This window comes from Trachurus japonicus, chromosome 5 (genome assembly GCF_045865225.1).
Source record: "Trachurus japonicus isolate A0001 chromosome 5, Traja_1.0".
Lineage (NCBI taxonomy): Eukaryota > Metazoa > Chordata > Actinopteri > Carangiformes > Carangidae > Trachurus > Trachurus japonicus.
The window spans coordinates 34114559-34124800 of record NC_140911.1 but is presented as its reverse complement, the minus strand read 5'-3'; the positions used below and the strand labels follow the sequence as shown (position 1 = coordinate 34124800).

Below are 10242 nucleotides of genomic sequence, written 5' to 3'. Positions count from 1 at the left end.
CCAAAAATGTGATGCATTTTTTGTTTTTGTTATAGTCTATAGCTTCTAACATGTTATCGATCAGTCAATACATTTGTAAAAATCGCCGTCAGGTGATGCGTTGCGACACCTGCACCGGCTCGCGGAGAAACTGGACTAATGGAATGATTAACGAGTTAAAGGCCAAACCACGCCGTCTTGCCCTTTAAATTGAGCGCTGCGCAGTGCGCACAGGAAAGCAGCGATATCGTTGTCCTCTGCTGCTTTGCGATATAAAACCATCAGGCCAAGCTGTTACATGTGATGAATGATGAGCCCAGTAGTTGTGTTCAGATGGTTAAATAGCTTTGTTGATCATGCGATCAAAGTAATTTAAGCGCCGTTACGCACGCCGCATCTCTCTCGTCCAGTGCGCTCCTCTCCTCTCCTCCCTCTCCAGTACCTGGCTGCTCAGCTCTGGGACCGGGGCTGAGAGACGTCACCGCTTTCATTCCGTAGTGATCCCTCTGGTCAGCGCGTTTAGATCCGAGTGTGGCCTGAGTGTCCCACACCTGAGCTCTGTGCCATAGCGCGCAGCTCCAGCTCAATGAATGACAGCAGGTCTCCCAGTTACCTGCAGCTGCTGCTCAACACTGATCAGAGCAGCTCACCCTTTGCAAACGGTTACGCGCAAAACCCTCATTTAAATACTGCGGTTTGCGCTGTTGTCATTTAGCATATTACTCATAGTAGATCATTGTGCTTGCCTAATCAGACACGCAAAAGTGTGTTTTTTGAATGACTTTGTTATTGATTTATTTGAGCACGTCATATCCATAAAACCTGTCCCTCTTCAGTCATTTCTAATCGTTAACACACACACTTTGTACGTGTAGACACTCCGTGACTCTGCTGTTCTGGCCCTGACATCTCTTCCTCATCTTTCTCCTCTTTTTCTTCCTCAGTTCTCAGCCTCTGCAGATGAAATGAGGAGGGGGGGGCCTAATGCCATTTGATTCGTCAGGGGCCAGCGGAGCCTTCGAGGAGTGAGATGCTGATGAAGAGGACTCACAAGTTATAATCTATTGATGACGGTTTTATTGATTGAATTTATGCTGTTTTGTAGCCTAACCTGAGTGAAGCATGAATAAAGTTTTTTTAAACTTGACTTTTGCCTCTTAATTGTACATGCAGCACACAGGGATTATAATTTATTTATTTATTACGTAGGATTGTAGAATATTGTAGGCTACCTAGTTCAAAAGGCCCGACCTAAATGAATAAAGGTCGTATGAATTATTTATAGGCTAAATATATGGAGCGCCTGGCGCTCCCGCTCCTGCTTTTATTGATCGCCGAGACGTCGGCCGGTGGTCGAGCTCGATCAAAGGCCGACGTCTCGGCGATATCTTGCCAATGAGCAAACGCTCTCCATGCGACGTCTTGGCGACGGAACTTGATGCGTCGGGAATACGTCGGCACGACGTATGTGTGCTATCTGGGTATCTATACTACTGTCGCTGCTGCCCTCTGCTGTGTTGGAGGCTCCCGTCGATAAGCCCAGCCAATGAGGAGCGAGTATACCGCATTCCCTCAGCCAATCACAGCCGCTGGTATATTTAAAGGCTTTCAACGGAGGGACGTTTGAAATCAAACAGGCAGCGTTGAGGGGGAAGTGTTAGTCATACACGTATATTTCGCGTATATTTATTAATTTAGATTTTTTCTTTAATTTGAACAGCCTCTAACGTGCTGCTGGAAGGACTGGCCCTGCAATAGGGTGATTAGAGAGACAGTCTTACCACCACAGAGGATAATATTTCTTTATTTATGTAGCCACAAACAGCACCTCTTAGTAGCCGACGTCGCTGTTAGCCAGCTAGCTGGGGAAACCTGCCTGGGAGCTTCTCTCAGCTCGTTTTAACTCTAGATATATCATCGTATCGTGGTTGTTGAGGGTCACTGTGCAATAGTATCTTTGGGTAAGTGTTATTGTCTGATTAACAAAAGTTTTGTATGCTGTGTGTGTGTGTTAGCTTTGGTTACTAAGCTAACGTAGTTAGCATTCGACAACACGTCCAGGAGCGGCAGCACGGTGGCCACACAAAGAAGAAATCCGACATTTAGGGTGTTTTTGTATGACAGTGTTTTTAGTTTTTTCTGTACAGTCACTTATTTTCTAGGTGAGCACAATGTGGCATTGTCGGTAAGAATCGTTAACACTATTTTGTTATGACAATGCAAAACTGTAACAGTGCCTGTTAGACATAGAAGTAAGTTAGGAGATTGATTTGAATATTGTTTTATTTTTACTCCTAACTCCGTTACATCTCTTGTCTGTGATTTTGATACAAAATAATAGTCTTAATTTCCTTTTCCCCAGAATATGGACGCCAGACTTAGGCTGACCAAGGACATGAAACTTCAAAGGCCTGAAGGAAAGGTAAAACACAATGTCACCCCCAAGATTAGATAGATAGATATACTTGCCCGTCCTGGGTGAGGGATCCCTCCTCTGTTGCTCACCCTGAGGTTTCTCTAATTTTTCCTTGTTAAAAGTGTTTTCCATGGAGTTTTTCCTCAGTCGATGTGAGGGTCTAAGGGCAGAGGATGTTGTTGTGATGCCATGTAAAGCCCTTTGAGACTAACTGTTTGTAAACACGGCCTATACAAATAAAATTGCCTTACCTTACCTTACTTTACTTTATTGATCCCAAGCTGGGAAATTACAGATTTTATTTAGGTAAAACAAAATCATACTATTATATACAATGTATCCGCTCATTTCTGGCACATCCCATTTCTGACTCATAGTAATGTAGTTGTGGAAGATTATAGTGCTGTCTTTCAATAAAGTACTGAATAACTGGGATGTGGTATTTGAGATAACAGTTTGAAACAGGTGTTAAATTGTAATCTCTGTGATCTGTTTAGCTCAGGGCCACAAGCAAATGGCAAAAGACAGAGGTTACATGTTGTTGTTGCATGCATATGTATATAAAAATATAAAGAGACATCTTTATAAGACTTTAAAGTGTTGGGTTTCCTTTTGATTACAGGCGAGTAGTGAAGGACCAAAGAGGATTCCTGTGTCACAGCAGTCACAGATGGCTATAGTTGCACCAACTCCACAACACCGAGTCCTGGGTGTTTCAAATGGACCTCAACGCATTCAGCGACCTGTGAGCCACCAGAAGCCAACGTCTCACGTCTCCGTTGCTGTCAAGTCCACACAACCCTCTGATCAAAATGTGAATCCTGCTGTCAAGAATGTAAATCCTACACCACAGGCCAAACCTACACCACAGGCCAAACCTGGTTCCCAGCAAAGCCAGCCAAAGATGCATGTAGCTAAGGAGAAATGTGAGCAGACCAAACCACCATCAGAATCAGCAAAGCTGGAAAAGCCTCAGAGTAAGTGTTATACATTTGGACTAACTTTGGACTAAACCCATTAAAAGTTGTGTGTTTACATTTATATTGCAGTTTAAAATTTCCTTCCCTTTTTTCTTTTTCAGGCAAACCTGCCAAGAGTGATTCTGCAGGCTACCCTGGATCGAAGTACGTCTTCTAATTTAGTGTACTAAAGTGCATGTCTTTAAATCATAATTGTGAGTTTATAAATTCTCTTCCAATGGGCACATTTCTTCTCACACAGGAACCACTGGAGCTTGGAAAACTTTGACATTGGCCGACCCTTAGGCAAAGGTAAATTTGGCAATGTCTACCTGGCCAGAGAGCGACAAAGTAAATTCATCTTGGCCCTGAAGGTGCTCTTCAAGAAGCAGCTGGAGAAGGCCGGGGTGGAACACCAGCTGAGGAGAGAAGTGGAAATCCAGTCTCACCTCAGGTAAAGTGGCATTCAAATTTTGGGGAATTTTTTGAGATTATGACTGTTGTCAGGCCAATCAAAGTTTGATTGTGTTGCCACTGGCCATCTAAATCATGTAATTGTGTTCCATGAAGTAAAACTCAAGGAAATGAGTGGCTGTCATGCATGACATGCAATATGTTTAGTATACTTTACTTTTTTTAATGCAAGTAAGCGTGTGAAAAAAGGTGATTGATTCAGTTCATACTATGACATGTTCACCTTTGTGACATGTTATATACAGGACTGGTGTATAACAGGTGTTTTTTGTGTAAATCCTCTTCATGAACATTAGTTGCGCTCTGTTTGGCCGCGCCACTGTGGTACATGCTGTGTAGCTAAAGTACCTTCTTGGTGACTGTCATCAAATAATATATCTTATCTTTGCAACCAGACCATTCGTGTCCAGCAGCATCTGGCTTGGGTCATGTTGCCTTAAGGTTCAAATCTGAACGTTTTTTTTGGGGGGGGGGGGGGTTGGAGTGAACTCGCAGTGTGGAACTCATCTATAAATTAATTTCCTTGAATTTCCTATTGAAACATTTTTCGTTTTATTGGCCTTTACTTAGTTAAAACCTTGGTTGGATGTTTCATAAAAATTTCTCCGAACACTCCTCTGCATCGGCATCCTGCAGGCACCCCAATATCTTACGCCTCTACGGCTACTTCCATGATGCATCTCGTGTCTATCTCATCCTGGAGTTTGCACCCAAGGGAGAACTGTACGGTGAGCTGCAGCGATGTGGGAGTTTTTCAGAGGAGAGAAGTGCCACGGTAAGTTTGCCAGTTGAAGACCTTGTAATATGTATAGTGTGCAGGTAGAGCTTTATTTGATTCACCATACTCTTTGTTATGTGCTGCACTAGTACATCATGGAGCTCGCAGACGCCCTCAACTATTGCCACACCAAGAAGGTGATACACAGGGACATCAAACCAGAGAACCTACTGCTGGGGGCCACTGGGGAGCTGAAGATTGCAGATTTTGGCTGGTCTGTTCACACACCCTCATCCAGGTATTGACATGTGCTTTTTGACATTTTTAATGAAGTGTTGAATCTGTAGTCTTGTAGTGAGTCTGTAGAGTTATTGTAGGAGAGGAGAAATTGTTTGAGTCGCATTTGCGAGTCACTTCAGTCAGATCTTAATTTTCACTGCACTGTGGGTCACCTTTTCTGTCTCAACCTACACACTGATGACCTAGTATCTAACAATCAACCACTCCCATTTCCCTTTTCAGGAGGTCCACTCTGTGTGGAACATTGGATTACTTGCCTCCAGAGATGATTGAGGGAAAAACACATGATGAAAAAGTGGACCTGTGGAGCCTGGGTGTCCTTTGCTACGAGTTCCTGGTCGGAAAACCCCCTTTTGAAGCAAAAAGTCACGAGGACACCTACCGCAGGATATCAAGGGTAAGGGCAGGAAAGATGCTTCAACAACAGGCAGATGTTAGATGAACGAAAAAGCACTGAGCTTACTTCAGGCACTCACTTGCAGGAGACAAGGGTGATGTGTAAAAGCCTTTAATTAATCAGGGCATATAGAACAAAAGTAAAAACCACCGACCGGTTTCGACCGTCTTGGTCTTCTTCAGGGCGTGTCAGTAAAGGACCAGAGCTACAGGTGGGAGTCCATAGACTAGATGGAGGGTGGGCCAAAAGCTATAATATAGAGACACTATTGATAAATTAATACAGTTATTCAATTGTGAGGGCATATTAACCAAATAATAGAGGCAATATTTATAAATTATGAGGACATGCCAAACAAATAAGAAAAGTATATCCACAGAAATGTATCTGAGGGAAAAAAACAATCCATATCACACAAATGGACATCAGTTGTTAAAAGCCAGCATTTAAGGGGCCGTGTCCACTGGATGTGCTTTTAGAGCCCTGGGCTTCTACTTGCCATTCAAATCCTATGGAGTTCGGCGCTCAGAGCGCTCAGAGTTGAATTATGTTCAACTTTTGGAACAGCGCGCTGCTCTTCAAGCAGCTTGGAAGTGCGACGGCTCGTTTTGTGACCGGGTAACGGCGGCATTCTGAGAGAGAGAGCGCGTCTGGTGGACACGGCCGTTGGTCGCAGGCGCTCAGAGCGCAAAAAGCGCATCTGGTGGACACAGCCCCTAATAGATCCATGCATTTACTGCAACTATGACAACTACTGAAACCATGGAAACGTAAACATACTATTCCACCGGAAGAGCAAAACCGGCTTCCGTTTTTGACATTTGGAAAAAGGTGGATAACTTTAGATTTCCAACTGTGTAATAACAATAAAACAACATCTGCCTGTTCATCCTTTTGATATTATCCTGGGGTGTTTGCATAATATCAAAAGGATGAACAGGCAGATGTTCTAAAGTTATCTACCTTTTCCGAACGTCAAAAACAGAAGCCGGTTTTGCTCTTCCGGTGGAATTGTATGTTTACGTAAACATACAATTCTACTGGAAGAGCATAACTGGCTTACATTTTTGACGTTTGGAAAAAGGTGGACAGGCAGACAGCTATTCATCCTATTCATCTTCTATGGGAACTGAGTATAAAATAAGCACCCAGGTTTATGACTCCTTTGACTCTGTTTCATCTGTCACTCAGTTGTCGAAGAGTTAATTGATGCCCCATACCACAGCCCTTCTCTTACCTGTTTCTCTCTGTTGTCCAGGTGGAGTACACTTACCCTGCCCAGTCCAATATCAGCGCTGGAGCTAAAGACCTGGTTGCTCGTCTGTTGAAGCACAACCCTGTGCAGCGACTCCCCATCCAGGGCGTCCTGTCCCACCCGTGGGTGGTCGAGAAGTCGACCAAGAAGCCCACAACCTTGAACAACGATGAGCCCAAACAATGAACCTCTTTGGGTTTTAGTAATGGGGTCACAGTGACTGACTGATGTGGAAGTGTGCAGCTGATTATTTCAATCTGCTTGTCCTGCTATATTGACCACCAGATCACTTCATGTGGATGTTCTAGTCTGCAGGTATTTTGAGCCACTTGCTTATTTGGCAGTCTATATTGCCTGTAAATATTTTACTGTTTTTGTCTAATTATGAAATTTTTATTAATGCATTTCTTTCTTTTTAAATGCTATCACTTGGGTCAGACCACTCTCATCCTCAACTCTCCTTCATTTCTACCATAACAGCACACCTGTAAAATCTCCTGGCCGTATCTTGACCTGTTGTAAAGCTATTGCAATGTTGAATGTCAGCTGTATTTAAACCTTCCAAAGTACTCAGCGCCACCTCTGTGGTAGTTCCTGCTTTTCTGGAGACTCTACTGTAGCAGGAACTCCCACATGTGGTTTTGAAAGAAGCAGTCACGAGGTTTCACAGGGATGCAATTAAGATCAAAATTAAGGCTGAGTTTCAGAGGTGGGTGAGTTCTGACCCATGAGTGCCGGGTAATACTCGTTTAATAATGTAGTAATGACTACTGAGCACTCATGGATCTGAATGTCAGCAGGCTGTCGGGTGTCGTGACTGGTGTCGTCTTTAGTTTGTCTTCTGTGCTTTACAAGCTTTCAGTCAATTGTCCAGTACTTGGTAAGGGACTTTGCACTAAATGTCTAGGGTCAGTGAGATGCTGCCTGTCATCGACACTGGCATCAACAACTAAGTACTGTGTTTTAGCAAGCTCGTTCAGGGAAATGCAGGTAGACCATAGCTGCGTTTTTAAAAAGTTACAGATTTGAGAGTATTAATATCAATCTTTATAAATGTTAATAAATATGTTCGGATAAGTATGATTTGTGGTGTTTTCACTTTTTATGTCGTCATGGTAAAATTGTCCTGGAGCAGAGCGTGGTAGTTGGATGGCGTGTACCAGTTCACCACACCTGACTGACCATGACTGGTCTTCAGTGTGTTCACATGACCTCACACAAAGCAAGAATTTTTGACAACAAACACACATAATCATAACGTTTACTAATGTACGAAGCAGGATGGAGAGAAGAGTTTCTCTATATTCACTCTGGGTTTGCCTGCCAAGTCCAAACCTCTGAATGTGCTCACTGACTGAATAGACAGCCAGAGGGTTGGTCTGATCACAGCTGACACTCTTATCTTGATGCCCTTTGTTATTTATTCTGTGAACGTTGCTGGTTCAAAATGACTTGGTGTTAACAGCCTCTATTATGGGGTGTTTGCAGCCTGTAGTGTGGCCAGGTATGCATTTGTCACCAGATTGCCAACAAGACTAGGTATCAACTTATGGCAGAAGGTATGATGTGTGGCATTGTAACGGGCAGTCACCATGCAGCCTTTGGTTCCCTGCTACTTGTAAATAAAATAGTAGCGTATTGCAAACAAATAAAAGCACCAAGCGAGAGATACAATCTGTAACTAACAGATCAAATAGCATAAATTCCAAAAACCTAAACGGTTACAGGTGTGTTGAGTTTATGTAATAGGCCTACATAATGCGTTGATGACATCTGTGTTAATTGTATATTTGTAATCATACTACACTGCCCGTCCAAAACAAAAGTCAAACACTAATATTTCATTGGGCTGCCTCCAGCTTTGATTATGGAATGCATTTGCTGTGGCATCATTTCAATAAGCTTCTGAAATGTCACAACATTTATTTCTGTCCAGAGTTTCTAATTTTTCAAGGATTCTCGATGGGCTTAAGGTCTGGACTCTGGTCATATTGGACCACATTTCTTCCTTGAAGATGTTTAATGTCCTTCCAGTTTTTAATAATGCATTGGACAGTTCTTAACCCAATTTAGTTTCAGCATTCTCTTTAGATGTTTTATTTTCTTGATTCATGCCAATAATTTGACCCCAGGATGTGTCTTCCAACGTGGCTGTGAAATGAGACTGCATCAGTTGGGGTTAAATAAGTTGTTGCCAGCTGAGGAAAATAACAGATCCTGATCACCTTTGGAAGAAATCCAGTAGTTTAAAACCCTTGTGGATGCTGTGTGAGAGATGAAATTAAGTTGTTCTGCCTCTAATTTTCCTTAAGTGATCCATTTACAAATGGAACTGAAATCATATTGAAACATTTCAACCTGATATTCTTCACACAATGTGTCTGAACACAGAACAACATACTAAGTTTATATGCCTGCCTTCACTTATTTTGCCAGCTGGACACAAGAAACAAGGAATTACTGTTGAAATGTAGCTGTAGACTTTACATATAAATATAAATTACATAAGCATGTTCCTTGGAGGCCGGCGAATGGCTTGCTGGCCTAATAAGATGGATATTTAGACATTTCAATTAGCCTACTTGATGCTTATCTGTCCGGTCATTTGGTCTGTTCCTCTGTTGTTTTCTGCTTGACTTTGTAGCGAGTCCCTCTCTTGTCCGCTAGGTGGCTCCCCAGGCATTATAATGATCTGTAACACTGCCTCTGAGATGTAGGCTAGGTGATGGTAAAGGGAGGAAAGTCGTATCATGATTACATGATTCCTGTCGAAATTTCTCGTTAGGTTCATCCCATATGATCTATTCGATATTTTTTCTATTCAGTAACACTGTTCTTTTCTTTTTCTTTTTTTTTGTGTGGCTTTGCTGCTTTGCACGGTTGGCTGTCTTTAGATGACTGAGAAGATGAATTCCCCCTGGGAAATGGCTGCGGGATTTAGATATCGGCTGCGCCTAGTGTTTTGTATGGAATTTGCAATATGCTTAATTCTGTGTTATAGGCTATAGCCTAGGTCTTTGTTGTTAAAGCATCTGATCGAATCCATGCTACAGGCCTACACCACATTTCAATTCATCGAGAAGGCCTCTCTACTTGCGCATCTGTTGTTAATGCCATGATCACATTAGAAATAAATCTCCGCATTTCTTTTTATTCTTTTAATTTTTTTTAGCATCGGTTGCTGCATGTGAACTGTCCTGTGGTTCTCCAGGCTTAAAGGTAATCCGTGCATTCATATGCACCAGAAAACTCTGTGTTGCAACAGCTGGAGATGTCAGAGAATAAACGGTTCGTCCAGATGTTGTCTGAACAGAAAATCAACACAGTGGATGAACAGGTCGACCATAGGGCCTGCATGGTGTATACGCCTGCAGCACACAATCTGGCCATGTGCTTTTCATTTGAGCGTGTAGGAATGTGACTGTCCGCTGGAAAACACGCGTGGCTTTGAATTCCCTTACAGACAAACCCCGACAACAGGCTGTAAAGAGCTAGAAAAAACACCTAAGAAATTGTAATGGGATTCTGAGTTGACAGATGAACCTGTATCGACTCCCCACCCCATCTCTTTTTTTCTCTCTAAGCCACGAGGCCTCTGCAGCCTTTACACGTTGTCAGATTAGATTTAAAAGAATAAATCTCTGCAACTATTTTCTCCACCATTTTCTGTCTTTTATTATAGAGAAAAAAAATACATGTTCTGACCATTTTTCGTTTTACATAAAACCACACACATTTTTACAA

The 10242-nt window shown here is 42.5% G+C and overlaps 1 protein-coding gene across 1 annotated transcript; it reads left to right on the top strand.

Moving 5' to 3' along the window:
- Positions 1 to 1604: 1604 nt before the first annotated feature.
- Positions 1605 to 7578, top strand: aurka (aurora kinase A). The gene is made up of 9 exons (XM_085777662.1): positions 1605 to 1940; positions 2342 to 2401; positions 3018 to 3372; positions 3477 to 3519; positions 3617 to 3808; positions 4465 to 4603; positions 4696 to 4844; positions 5069 to 5243; positions 6502 to 7578. The coding sequence occupies exons 2-9, from the start codon at positions 2345 to 2347 to the stop codon at positions 6682 to 6684; spliced, it is 1293 nt and encodes a 430-aa protein (XP_085633788.1). The 5' UTR covers positions 1605 to 1940; positions 2342 to 2344; the 3' UTR covers positions 6685 to 7578.
- Positions 7579 to 10242: the final 2664 nt, after the last annotated feature.